The sequence below is a fragment of the Mustela putorius genome, unplaced genomic scaffold, assembly GCF_011764305.1.
Source record: "Mustela putorius furo isolate JIRA1106 unplaced genomic scaffold, ASM1176430v1.1 tig00000695_pilon_pilon_pilon, whole genome shotgun sequence".
In the NCBI taxonomy this organism is placed as follows: Eukaryota; Metazoa; Chordata; class Mammalia; order Carnivora; family Mustelidae; genus Mustela; species Mustela putorius.
Window position 1 is genome coordinate 5,361,069 of NW_025421447.1, and position 13,687 is coordinate 5,374,755.

The 13,687-nt window shown below is 65.3% G+C and overlaps 1 protein-coding gene across 1 annotated transcript in view; it reads left to right on the top strand.

Moving 5' to 3' along the window:
• Positions 1 to 434: 434 nt before the first annotated feature.
• The window catches only part of PITPNM3 (PITPNM family member 3), a 58,498-nt gene continuing 45,245 nt past the window's right edge, over positions 435 to 13,687 (top strand). Inside the window, exons 1-2 of the mRNA XM_045083172.1 lie at positions 435 to 543; positions 13,057 to 13,152. Coding sequence (XP_044939107.1) covers positions 522 to 543; positions 13,057 to 13,152 — 118 coding nt within the window. The 5' untranslated portion in view covers positions 435 to 521. The remainder of the gene's footprint in view (positions 544 to 13,056; positions 13,153 to 13,687) is intronic.

The window sequence follows — 13,687 nt, forward strand, 5'->3', positions numbered from 1 at the left end:
TCCTCGCCTCTGCTGCTAGGTGTCTCTCCCGCGCCAGGCTCTGGGTCGCCCGTCTTCTCTGATCTCCCTCTCCCCACCTCCTCGGCTGGCGTCTCGGCCCGGGGGTGTCTCCCTGGCGCTGCGCCCCCGCGTCCCCGCGCCCCTTCTCCCGGCCCGCGCGTCCGCGTCGCCGCCCGCACCGCAGGGCCTCCCCGCGTCTGCGCCCCCCGCGCGCTGCGGTGGTGGCCGGAGAGCGGCGGCCGCGGCCGGGCGGGGGTGCGGGCCCACGGGGGCGGCGTCGGGCGCTTTCCTCCGTCAGTCCCTCCCCGGAGGCGCGGGGGGCGGCGCGGCCGCCGCTCGGCGCCTTTAAGGCAGCGGGAGGGAGCGGCGAGGCGGCGGCTGCGGCGGCTGAGGCGCGCGGGGCGGGGGCGCGGGGCGCGGCGCGCGGAGTCCGCTCGGGGCCGGAGGCGGCTCGGCTGCCGGGGCCCGGTCGGGAGCGGCGAGGAGCGCGCGCGGCGCAGCCGGAGCCCGCCGCCCGGGACATGGCCCAGGCGGGCCGCGCAGGTGAGGGCGGGCGCCGGGAGGGCAGGGCCGGCGGCCGGGGGGAGGGACCCGCGCGGCGCGAGGAGGGGCCGCGGGCCCAGGTGAGCCCCCGCGCAGGTGGGCGGAGGTTCCGGGAGGGCCGTGCGCCCCGCGTCCTTCCTGCGCCCCCGGCACCTGGAGGAACGGCGCCGGCGCGGGTGGGGGCGGGTCTGCGGCGCCCGGGTCGGGGTCAGCTCGCCACCGCCCCCCCCCAGGCCTCCACTGCCACCCGCACGGGCAGCCCAGGGCGCGGGGACCTCAGGGGCTGTCCGGTGGCCGCCGCTCCATCCCACGCCCCTAGCGCCAGCCAGGACGCGCCCCCCTGTCCTGCCCCTTGCTCTGAACAGGACGCGCCGATGCCCCCGCCCCCAGCTCAGTCAGGAGACCCAGATTCCTTCTTGGGAAGGAGGGGTGCTGGCGCTGCACCACCGGGGACCGTACTACCCGTTTCCCCCACCCGACCCTGGAGGCAGAGCGTCAGGTGCGGGGGTCTGAAGGTGGAGTCTCTTCTGGGGTCCGGTGGGCTCTGCCCTCCCCCAGGCACCGGGTGCAGACCCCTGGTGTGAGGGAGTGGGCGTTAGTCATTCCTTCATTCATTCATTTGGACGGTTCATTCACCAGCATCCGCTGTGTGCCAGGCCCAGAGCCGGGCGCTGGGGAGCAGGAGTTGCACCACACTCTGGGCCCTGTGGTGGGGAGAGCCCCCAAGACCGGCCCCACAGTGTGGGCGACTGCCAGCCCCGTCTCAGCAGGCCGGGCTGGGGAGGCTGGCGTGTGTAAATGTTTCGAGAACTCACACCCAGCCTGTGACGTTGGCAGGTGCTGTGCCTTCCCTCGGGACACGGCATTGGTCTGGCACGAACCCCACCCCTTTCCCTGCAAGCCCTGACCGTGCCAGAACAAGTGTGAATTCACCCATATACACACTCAGTGTGAGCGCCTGGGCTCTGTGCAAATCCAGTGCCACCCCAGGAATGGTGCTCTGGACCTTGGGCTGGATCTAACCGCCCCCAACTGCCTGCACATGCTGGGCTTGTGACTTATGGCCCCCAAGGAGCCCTGCAGGGTGGGGCGGGCCAAGCGAGACCCAGCAAGTGTGCAGCACAGCTAAACACCCATTCCTCATGGAGGTGCTGCGGGAGGTACCAGGAGATGACGCGGGGCAGGCTGGAAAACGCTGTCTCCCTCCCTCCTGGAGCCGGGGGTCCCTCCCCACCCCCACTGCTCCCAGAGGGCAAGGCAGGGTGTGTGTCCCGCCCACCACCCCCGCTCCGTGTGTGCGTGTGTGCGTGTGCGTGCACAGCCCTGCACAGATCACCTGCTGGGGCACGGCCATGATGACAGCAGCCAGCCCTCTGCCTGAACTGTGTTCCAGGCACTGTGCACAGTGATCCCGGAGGGGGAAATGCTTCTCTCCCCCTCCTAAGGCATCGGAAACAGAGGGTCTGGGCAGAGCCTCCTCTGAAGGAGGAAGTAAGGGACTGTCTCCATCATGGCCCTGTCAGTGGCCCCCACAGCCTGGGGTGCCGTTTGGCCCCTGCGGTGGCCCGTGGTCCTTTGGGTCCCAGGCTGACAGTGGCAGGTGAGGCACTGCCTGGCCCTGAGCAGCTGGACCTCGCACCGCTCTAACATCTTGTCTTCTCGGCGTCCGTTCTGTGCCTGGCCCTTCCCTGCGGGGAGCCTGGACGCCCTCCTCCGTGGGTCCCAGCACCCAGGCCCCTCACTCCTGTACTCCGCTGCCCCTCCCAGGAGCCGCTGGGACTGACCCCGTAAGAGGGGTCGATGCCTGCTTTGCTCGGTCCTTCTGGGCTGCTTTGCATTTTGCAAATGTCCCTTCTGCTCTTCAGGCTCTAAGCCTACTGACCTGAAAACGGCTCTCGGTGGCGCGTGCACGGGAGCCACACCAGCAAAGCCGTAACAGAATAGATTGGCCAGCTTTAGAACAGAGACGGCCTCACGACCGTCCATGGTGGATGAGCAGACTGATGGTTAGAAATGATCAGGCCACCCTGGGAGGTGACACTGGAACCAAGGAAGGCTGAAGGTTGCAGGGGGAAGCTGTGGGAGGCCGGCCTGTGAGTCAGGATGTATTCTGTGACCTGTGAGATGTTCCGTCTGAAAACTGGCCAAGGGGCTGCCTAATGAGGGAAGAGGCAGGGGTTTGGGTCCCAGAGTCACCATAGCGCATGACTCTGGGATTATCATATCGTGGGCTAGTGAATGGTGTTTTGGGGCTCGTGCAGTGTGCAGCCTGAGCAGCTAGCCATGGCTGTGTCAGCTATGTCAGACAGGCGCTGATGGGAAGCAGTAAAAGGACTTTCACTTTGCCAGGAGATCCCAGGTGCAGGAAAGCATGTTGGGAGTTTCCAGAAGGGATTGGATAAGTTAGAGTGTTGATTCCAAACAGGTTGTTACCAGTTCCGGGTCTCTCGGGAGACTTCAGTAACCCAGGCCAGAGCTGTTGTGATACCCTGCATCTAGTCTTGAGAGAGAAGGGGAGGGCCTAAGGGAGCTCTAGGTCTGTTGGACAAGGAGGGGCCAAGCCTTCTGGCGGGGATGGTCGTCTGCATCCCAGAGCTACCTGTGGGTGGTGGAACAGAACAGGAGGCCCAAGACAGTGAAGGCTGGCGGTCTTAGGAGTCACGCCTTAGAGGCTGGTGAATTTGGATGGGAAGATGGCGAGGGGCAGGCCTGGGGTTGGGGAGGGGCTGGATGGAGGGAGAGGTGCTTGTGGAGGGGTTGGGGAGGGGTGTTGGGGGACGGGAAAGAGCTCAGGACGGAGAACAGCATGGAGGATGGGGCCCGGTGGCAGGTTGGGACTTTTGGCAGCCCCTCTGCCCCGGGGGAGAGGCAGGTGAGGTCCGGGCTGGCTCTGTGGGGAAGGGCTGCTTCCTGCCCCTGCCCACCTCCCCTCAGGCCCCCCCTTCCCCACCCAGTGCCCCAGCAGTTTGGGACCTCTTCTCAGCAGGGCAGGGCCTTGGGCTGGAGGAACCAGTGTATTAGCTCCCAGGGGCTGGCCCTGCTCTGAGGGAGGGGCCTGCGGGGCCTGGGCCGGGTTGGGCAGGGGACTCGTCCTCTCCCCAGGAGGGACCAGACTCGAAGCACTTTGGGGAGGTGCGATGTTGGAGCCACTGTCAGCGGCATCGCTGGTGGGCCGGGTAGGTGCCTACCGGAGATGCTTTGCTGCCTCTCAGCCCGGGCTGCGCGAGCTGCTGGGTCCCTGAGTCTTGTCTCAGACCTGTGGCCTTGGGCCCCGGAGCCCTTGTATTAGCGGGAGGCCCCGTCTACCTGGCCGGTTGTTTGGGAGTCTTCAGTGGGACCCGGAGTGTGACATGTGGCTAGACCCCCCTTGCAGGGGCCGGATCTGCATCCCACTGGCCAGAGGGCGTGACGCCGGCTTACAGACCCGTTTGCAGGAGACTGAGGCCCAGAGGGCATGGGGCCCTCTCCTGAGGTCTGTGTCTTCAAGAACGGGGGTGTGAACGCTCGTGGGGAGTGGGGTGTTCTGGTGGGTTCTGGCTGGGGGTCTGGAGGCACCGTGGTTGCGATGTCACTGGCCTCCCACCTGCTGGCTGGACAGCGTCTCTCCGGTAAAGCTCTGTGTCACTCCCATTTTATGGATGAAGAAACGGAGCCCTGGGAGGGTGAAGTGTCTCATTCTAGAACCCTGTGAAGTCAGAGGCTGGGCTGGAAGTAGGACTGGGGGCTGGTTGGGGCTTAACCTTGACCTGCCCTCCTGGGCCTCAGTTTCCTCAAGGGTGGGGGGTTGGGGAAGGCCAGGGAAAGAGTCTCGGGAACCAGGACTGGCTCTAAAGTTGCTGCGGCTTTAACACTGGTCTTTCTTCTTTCTCAGCCCATCCTTACGGCCTTGTCCTCTGGGTGGGGAGGGGGTCTCCTCTCTGCTCTCCTGCCCCCTCAGGGACCCCAGAGGGGTTGTGGGGGATGGGCCCAGCACAGAGAGCCCACGTGCCCTGGGGGTCACCGGATCTGCAGCCAGGCCGGGAAGGGGGTGGCCGACTCGCCCCCCCGCCAGGGCCTGGTGTGGGAGGGGGCCTGGAGCGCGTCACCAGTGAGCCGGGAAACCACGAGATCCCAGCCCCCCCCACGCCCTCAAATTCTCTCTACTCCTGGGGCTTTAAAATCCTTGTTTTCTAAAGAGAAAGAAAATGCTAAGTTGCACCCCCCCCCCCCTGCAAAGGAATGGAGCCTCCGTGAGTCACTCCGGAGGTAAATGCCACCTCCAGGGCCGCCCGCCCAGCTGTGCGGGCCCCAGTCCTCATGGGGGGCCGCGTGTGGGTGGGGGGCGGCTCCTGCCTGTCAGCGGCTCAGGCTGGAGTTGGGTCCCTGCTGCGCCCCCTCCGCGCCCCCCACCTCCAGGCTGTCCCCAGGGTGGTGCTTGTGAGGTTCGCTCTGAGGCTGGGGGTGGCCCGTCTGTGGGACACGTTCATGCCCTGGGGTGGGGGAGGTTTTGTGGCCGTGGGAAGGGGGGTCAGCCTGTGTGGCCAGGGCTGGCAGCGGCAGGTGCTGCTGCGTCAGACCCCAGAAACTGGGTGCCTGGCCCGCAAGCTGCTGTCGCAGCTTCTTGGCCCAGCTCGTCCCCAGGCCGGTGAGCAGCGGAGCCCAGGCCCGACCCTCCAGGGGTGGGTGACTCGGGGAGTCCGGAGCCCGCGCTCCCTGGAGAGGGTCACCCGCGTGTTTGCAGACTGGTGTGGAGGAGGCCAGCGAGGAGGCGCTCCCCTTCCCAGATGGCCGTTGCTCTGCAGGGGAGGGAGGTTGCTGTCTTTGGAAGCAAAGATGGAAACCCATCAGGCTGTGTCTGGGAGCGGCCTCTTCCCAGTGGCCTGCAGCTGAGCCGGTCACCTCCCTCACAGCTCCTGCTCAGGGACAGCCCGCCGGGTGCAAGACTCGGGGTGTGGAGAAGCCGCGGCCACCCGTCCCTGCTCACACACCCCTGACCGTCCCCCAACCGCTCCGCAGCATGTCGCTCCCCTGTCCTCCTCCTCAGTGCCTCTGCCTGGCCATGGCCTGAGGCTTCCTTCTCCTGTCCCCACCCACGTCCCTCCCCTGGGAGTCTGGTCCTGGCTGAGCAACTCTGGAGTCATCCCTGGTGGTAAAAAGAGCTATTTTCGGCCTTCCCGTTACTGCCCAGGACGTGTGGGGTGTCTCTGCCTTGCCGTCGCTCTGTTCCCGGGAATCTGGAGGAGCGCCGAGAGCCTCGCACAGCCCCAACTCTGGGGTCCTGGCCCCGCAGCATCGGGGGCTGTGAATCAGCCCCAGGTGGGGAGCCTGCGGGGCAGGAGGTGGCCTGGGGTCCCCTGCGCTCTCTGGAGCAGCCTTGGAGTGGCAGATGGTAAGGAGGGCCACGCAGGGTCACCTTGGCCCTCGCTGCTCCCCGACTGCCAAAGGTGGCCTCTGGGGCTCTTGCCACAGTGCAGGCCGGCTCCTGGGGTGGGGGGGTCTCTGTGGCTTCCTCCTCAGGCTCTGTCCCCCACCCCCCACAGGGGCTCAGGGGCATGACTGGCAGGGGGCCTCAGTCCCCACCGCTCTCATGAGCGGCCTGTAGGGCCTGTAGGCGGTGGCGCTGTGGGAGCTCCCATTCGCGGGAGGACAACGCCTTCTCCTCGTGGAGCAGGAGTCTGGGGGACGGACTGCCGGGCCCTCGGAGCTTTGCTCCCAGCAGCTCCAACTCTTGCAGAGCCAGGCAGGCAGGGCCGATGGAAATGCCGTAGGTAGCCAAAGCGATTAATCACCGGTTCTCTCCTAAAGACGCGAACTAGCGGGCGTTGCAGCGGCATGTTCACGAGCTACCAGAAGGCAGATAGTTTCAGAGTAACTGGTTGAGCCAGATGTGTCCTGTGGGGACCCTGGGGTCCTGATCCACCTCCAGCCCATGTCTGGGGACAGGGCTGGGATAGTGGACAGGCCAGCTGCAGGTTGGGGCCACGGCCCTTCCTCGCTGGCCTCCCGGGCCATGCAGGCCCCCAGCAGCCGTGGGAGGCGCTGCCCGGGAGTCTATGTTGGCAGAGGCCGAGCCCCTCTGTTGTGCCCGGGGCCAGTATGGCTAAGGTCAGGTGGAAGACGGCGGCTGGCACTGGTGCCCAATTTGCAGCTGGGTCTGCCATGGGGCCATGGCCACGGGTACCAAGCAACGGGGATGGGCGCCGTGGCCTGCTGTGTGCCGGGGCCGTGCCTCCGTCTGGACCACTGCTCCAGGCGTGGGCTGTGGATGGTCTTGTGTCCACTCTGCAGCCTGGAGCCCACGCCCGGACTCGTGGGGCCACCTGGTCCCCCAGGAGCTGGATTGGATTCCTTCCAGTCATCCAGGACTTGGGCTCCAGGTGCCGAGAGCCCCAGCAGACAGGCCCTCCCAGGGCTCCCCGCATGTCCCTGAAACAGCCCGGCCCATATGCTCATCAGTGGCGCATACAGCGGTTTGGGAAGAGTTAGGACTTGTTTCCATAGCAACCAACCCCCAACCTGCATCGGTCTCCTTCAGCGGCTTCTCTGGCCTCTCATCCCTCCCTGGTGGCACCCATGAAGGCTGAGCTTGGGCGGGTCGGCCCTGGACGAGTCTGCGTCCCGGACCTGTCGTGACCCAGAGAGGAGGGTGAAGACAGGTGCATGGGATGCTTCCCTGAGAGGGCCACCCCTGAGGTCTCTCCTGCAGGGATCCGTGCCCAGCAGAATGAGAGCTTCCTTGGTGCTCAGTCCTGGAGGGTTCCCACCAAGGGTGTGCCCCAGGGAACCCACTGCCCATTGGGGCAGGCAGGCCTGGACCCAGGCTGCAGATGGGTGCTCTGATGGCCCAGGAGAAGGACGTCAGGGGCGCACAGAGGAGGCAGGCTCCAGACTCCCTCAGGGCCGGGAGAGCTCTGCACTGACCCCCAGCACAGGTGGGAATGAGGGGAGGGTGGGGACCCAGGGAGCGTGGCCCGGGGCCTCCCAGAGGCCATGTGCGGCAGGAGCCCAGAAATCCTGGCCTTGTGATGCTTAGAGTCTGGGGGATGGGGCGCTGTGCCCGTGCGGGGCAGGGGCCCCATGGGGTCTGTGTGCACAGACGCCGGCAGAGTGCAGGCGTGGTGCTAAGCCTGTTATGGACGCTCATTCCTGCAGTCCTCACAGCGGCCGCTCTGAGTGCTGTTACTGCCCCCACGTCCAAAGCGGGAAACTGAGGCACAGCGTGGTTAGCAGCAGTTACTGATGCCCGGCAGACGGCTGAGAGGCAGGCCTGGGATCTGAACCAGCCTCCGGGGGCGGGTGAGTGGGACGGTGGTCCACATCGTGCTCGACTGAGGCAGGAGGCCAGGCTCCGGGGCCGGGGCCAGACCCGCACGTCTCACTCCGGGTCCTGCGTGTGGACTTGTGGGAGCCCAGGCCGGAGCAGCGGGGCGGGATTCCGAGTGTCATGAGACCAGATGTGACGCCGTGCGTGTGTGCATGCGTGCGTGACGGACGCGGAGGCACGGGGGACACGGGGCCTAAGGGAGCCCCAGCAGAGCACTCGCTGCCCCCAGGTGCACGTGGTTCGCAGGCGGCGTCCCTGCCATGGCTTCGCATCCAGCCGCGGGCTGGCCCAATGCCGGACAGCCCTGCCCCGCCACTCAGAGTCGCTGGAGCCCCCGGAGGCAGCTGGCAGGGGCTGCTTCAACCCCGGCGACATGTGGCCGTCACCGCAGACGCCGGAGGCCTCTCTGTGCTCTGATGAGCCAGACTTCCCGTTCCGGAGGAGAAGCGTCTCAATCCAGCACCCACAGTCATGGTGTGACTGCGCTGACCTGTCCCTGCCACCTTGCCCACCCTGTACACCCTGCCCCTAAGGCTCAGCTGGGCCCCTCCCCAGGATGGCCTCCGGGCCCTCCAGCCTGCAGGGCGTCTGCCTGCGGGACACGCTGCCCACACTGTGGGGTGTGGAACTGGCCTTCAGCCCTGTGGCTGGGCTGCCCCTCGTATGTCCTGGGCTCTTGGGAAGCTGCATCCCAGGGGCACGGACCAATCCAGGTTGGCTCGGCCCTAACTCCTTCCCCCAGGGTGCAGTCCGGCCCGCGGCCTGGCCCCAGAGTGGTCGGCCGATGCCTTCCCCCTCGGGTGGGGCTCCTGAGCTCAGCATGGTGTCTCCTCTCCGGTGGCCTCCTGTCCGCAGGTTGGGGCCGCTTTGGGGGTTCCTTGGCACAGGGCCGAGCATCCCTGATGGCTCCTGTCCACGTGTCCCTCTGTTGCCGTGTCCCTGGGCCAGCCCAGTTGGGGAAGACAAACTGGTGTGTGTGGCTGGTGATCGGAGCCCATGCTGGGGAGGCCCAGGCCCAGTCAAAAGACTATCCTGGGCAGCAGGAGAGAGCTCAGAGCCTGCTGGGGGTCAGGGCCTCACGGGAGCAAGGGATCCTCAGCATCCCTCTGGACGGCGAGGCTGGCTTTCCCCCTTTCTCTTTGGTCCCAATTTAGGGCTCTAAGTAAGTGTGTTGGAGGAGGTGGGACAAGAGGAGAGTCTGCTGGAGGATGTCAGGGGGCCTTGGAGGACGTGGATGGGTCTGTGGCCGTGGGGGGCTGCCGGGAAGCCCCTGTGAGCCCTGGCTACGCCTCAGTCCTGCCGCTGGTGGGGGGCCAGGGCACTGGACCCAACAGTGGGCAGTCTGGGCTGAATTCCCGAGGACAGGGTTGGAGCTACGATGCCCATCTCGCAGGCGACAGAAGCGAGGCCCCACAAGCTCCGTGAGCTTCTGTCCCGGGCCCGTAAATGGTAGCGGGAGCCCGGGTTGGTGTCGCTCCATGGCCACGTGGTAACGTTTCTGCTGAGTGTCCACCCCTGCTGGCAAGCTGGTGTGCATGAGGCACAGAGGCGGGGAGGGCGTTCTGTGGGGGCGCGTGTGCTTGGCGTGTCTTTCGGACAGGGTCGGGAAGGGTGGCCTCGGGAGGATGGCCGCCTCCCAGGAGGGCAGGTGCACATGGAGATGTCCACATGGACACGAGGATACCCAGACGCTGACTCGCAGAGCCAGAGGGCCGGTTGGATGGGTCCCGCTTCCCACGCTGCCTCGGTCACTGACGGGCTTTGTGGCCTCGAGCAAACAGCTGTCCACACCCTCGGCTGTGGGGCGGGTCACGTGCACTCCCTCCGCCTGTGCACCCCACACGCGTGTGTGCAGGACACACATGTATACATGCTCGGTGTGTCCGGCTCCTTCTCAGGGACCGACGCATCTGTAGGAAGGTCTCACACCCTTGTCCCGCTGCTTCCCTGCAGCCGCTCCCCCCGCCCCGGGACCCCACGAAGCCCAGCCCGTCACACCTGTTGTCAGCGTGGCAGTGACCTAGAGGGATGGTGGCCCAAAAGGAAGGATGTGGGAGGCGCCGGTGTGTGGCCTACAGATCCCAGAGCCTCTGCCCTTCAAGCTTAGGTACTGGACAGACTGGGGTGAAGCTTCCGCTGAGCCCGCTGCCCTGCCCGACCCGCGGGGACCAAACAGCAGGGACAGTGGGACCGTCCTGGCCGTCCAGGCTTCACCTCGTGGACCAGAATGGGTGTGCGCAGCGAGGCACATCTGCGTGTTAGTCTAGTGTGTATGCTGCTGACCGGGAACGCATGTGCATGAAGGTGAACTCGGCAGGACGTTTAAATGACTGTGCTTTCTGGGTCTCAAGCCTCTCTGCAGACATTCGGTTTCTACTCAAGCGCTTCTTTTCGTGGGTTTGGTTTTTTTGGTGCAGGTTATAAATGGTTTTGTTTCTTAAGTGTCTAACTCCGGCTCCTCCTGACAGCCCAGGGTGCGGCTGGCTTCGTGTGTCGGCCTCGTACCCGGCAACTGTGCTGTTCCAGGGGCGTTTCCGGTGGGTTTTTTCGATTCTGTGGAGGTTTTGTTTCTGTGTAGACATGATGCCGTCTGAGCATCAAGGCGGCTTGGGTTTTTCCTTTCAAATCCGTATCCCTTTGGTTTCTTCTCCCTGTCTTGCCGCAGCTGCTGGAGCTGCACACACACACACTGGTGCAACCTCTCAGGAAAGACAGAGTCTGTGAGCAGGGACTGGCTGCCCAGCCTGCCACGCGGCCCGCAGGGATGGGCAAGCATTGAGAGCTTAGAGAGTCCCCGCGGGGCATGTGGGTGCCCCTCGCTGGGACTCTGGGCTTCAGAACGCACCTCCCAGCATGCTTCTGGCCTGGCTCCCAGCATGGTGCTCAGGCTGGGGTGCGTTTGGGAGTGAGTGGTGGGTGAGGCTACAGCGACAGGCAGGGGCAGGGTCCCTGGGCCCATGGGGCTGGTCTCGCCCTTCAGGAACAGTTTGTGATGTGGGATCCGGGCATATGGCAGGGAGCAGTGCCAGCTTCCTGCAGGGGTGTGGAGCACGGAGGGGACAGGGCTGCCGTGGGCTCCCTGGGGCTGTCACAGTGCCCACGCCCGGCTCCCGTAGCCAGGGCTGGGGCAGCACCCACCTCCCCCTTGCTCACTGGCGTGTGTGCCAGACGGGCTCCTCCGACGTCAGTCAGAATGGAAAAGGGACATTCACCGTCAGGTTCCTCAATGTGCAGATGAGGAAACTGAGGCAGGGATCTTCTATAAGAAGACGGGTCTCTCTAGACACATGACGTGTGACGTGCTGGCCAGGGCTGGTGCCCTGGGAGGACCAGCCCTGAGTGCAGGGTGATTTCACTATCTCCCCTAGTCTCTAAGACGCCATAGTCCCTACTGGTGACCAGACCTCTCCAGTCACGTGGTCGGTGACTGCGCATTCTGCGTGTCTCCTGTGCGACGTGCCATGGATTACTGGGGCTTCTGCTGCAGGGGAGGAAGCATGATTAGTAAACCTATAAGGATGTTTGCTGAAAGAAAAGCCTCGAGTGTTTCCCAAAGGGCCCATGTGCGAGCGGGTCTGTGCTGTCTGAGCCTGAGTTGCTCCAGTGCCCGCCGGAGCTGGGATATGCACTCTCGGGCCACGTGGTCCGGTTTTAAAGATGTAAAGGTGTGAGGAAACATGCCTCTTCGAATGGGTAGAATAGGTTGACTCGGGAATCGAATCACTCAGCCGTGTAGAAGCCGCGTCTCCCAGCCTCCTCCTGTCAGAGCCGCTCCGCAGGAACCTTTGCCGGCCTCTTGGGCGTGTCCTCCCCGATGCAGTGACATGGCTGAACATAAATTTGTACCATGATCTCTGCCGCGGATGCTCGCTGTGGGCTCATGAGTGCCGTGATGCGTCGCTCGAGGGGGACACCCTCCCCAGCAGGTGTAAGCTGTCCTCACCTTACAGCTGGGGAAACTGAGGCACAGGGGCTGTGGAGGGGCTCACCTACCCTCCCACAGCTTCTCGGGGCCTCAGTGACTGTGGATCCAGGCCGTCCCTCCTCAGACCTGAGCGTTTAACCAACACGCTGCCCGAATCCGTGTGCAGACACAGGCGTGTTTTCCAAACTGGCCCAAAGGAACACACTGTCCCTGCCCTTCCCGCCTCTCTCCCTCCTGGCCGTACCTGCGGGTGTCCTCCACCGGGACCACGGCATCGTTCCGTCCTGTCCCCACGCGGACGCCGGACACCTTCGAGGCTCCGGTGCTGCCGGACACGATGGTTAAGCTGCTCCCTATGACCCTCAGGAAAGTGACTGGGCAGGTTTCTCCCGACACCTTCATGGTTTCAGTGTGGACGGTCCCCGCTCTTCATGGGTCTGGGGACGAGTGGAGGGCGTGAGCGCCCGGGTGCCTGTGGAGGGAGCTCAGAGAGGGGCTCCAGGGCAGCCTGGCGCGGGCGGGCGAAGGAGAAGGCCACATCCCGTGTGTGTCCTCACTGCCCCGGAGGGCCGCCGGCGCCATCGGGCCTCGTGTGGACCCAGAGGCTGCAGCTCTGGGCCTTCCGTGAGCCGGACGCTGCCCCTGCCTCTGTTCACATCCTCTGAGCCCAGGGCCCATGGCCGTTCATACCTTCCGGGGCAAACCAAGGCCGTGGCATGGAAACGGGGCCACAGGGTTCTAAGCGGGGCAGGGCTCAGGCCCAGGCCCCCTCCCGACGGGGGCTTGCGTGTCTAGGCTGCACGCGTGGTGTGGGCGTCGGCCTCCCCACCCCCGTCACGCTCCTACCACTGGGCACGGCCAGAAGCAGGCGGCCTGTGGGACGACGCGGACACGACCGGCCGTGACTTTCGGGGCCTCTGTACCCTGCTCCGCTGACCTTGGTGTCCCATTTTGAGCAGGTGGTGGGGCCTTCGAGAGGCCATCGTGAACAGATCCCCCTTCCCGCAGGAGTGACCCCGCACCCTCGCTGCACGGCCATGCGAGTCGTGATGTGCCCGGCGACCGTGGCGGCGTGCCTCGACCGACTCCGGTCTGTTTGGGGCCCACTCGCGCCTGCCTCACCGCAGCACGGTGGAGGGGGTCGGGGGCCCAACACAAGCTGTGTGTCTGGCCGGCTTGGCGAGGGGCGGGGCTGCTGGCGGCCCTCGGTCTGGGGGCACAGGTCTGCCTGCCGCACGCTGGAGGCACTCTCAGGCCGGGCTAACGGGAGTGTTCCCTCTGGCAGGTGGCCCTCCCCCGGGCGGCGGTGCCCCCTGGCACCTGAGAAACGTGCTCAGCGACTCCGTGGAAAGCTCGGACGATGAATTCTTTGATGCCAGAGGTAAGTGGACGCTGTCGTCCCGTCGTTGGCTGGAAGACTGTTCTAGAAGCCCTGGGAAGGGGCTCCCTGTGGGGGTTAGTGTCTCTCCCTCCTTGGACTCCACGTCCCACACTTCAGAGGTACCCAATCTGTGAGTCCCCAGCAGGGGCTCTGCCTTCACTCTTCCACCCTCTGGGTCTCCTTGGGTGCCGTGCAAGGCACTCACCGGGCTGCAGAGGCCATGGTCTGTGGCACTGCCCTCCTCGGGCCTGTGGTTCGGTGGGGAGGCCAAACCCAGCAGTGACCCTGGGGAAGGCACACTCCTGAGGGGGAAGGATGCCACGAGTGAAACGCACCAGACGTTCCATGGTGACGTGGGTCCCTGATGGACGTGGGATGGGGAGCCTGTGGTGTCCTCTCCACGGTGACAAGGGACGAGGGCAAGGAGCCTTCCAGACACAGGAAGTGGCAGGTGGGCAGCGGAGTCTGTCCAGAATTCCCGAGGGTCCCCGTGGTCGCGCTTGCCAGGCCCGTGTGCAGGTGGACGAGAAGCCCT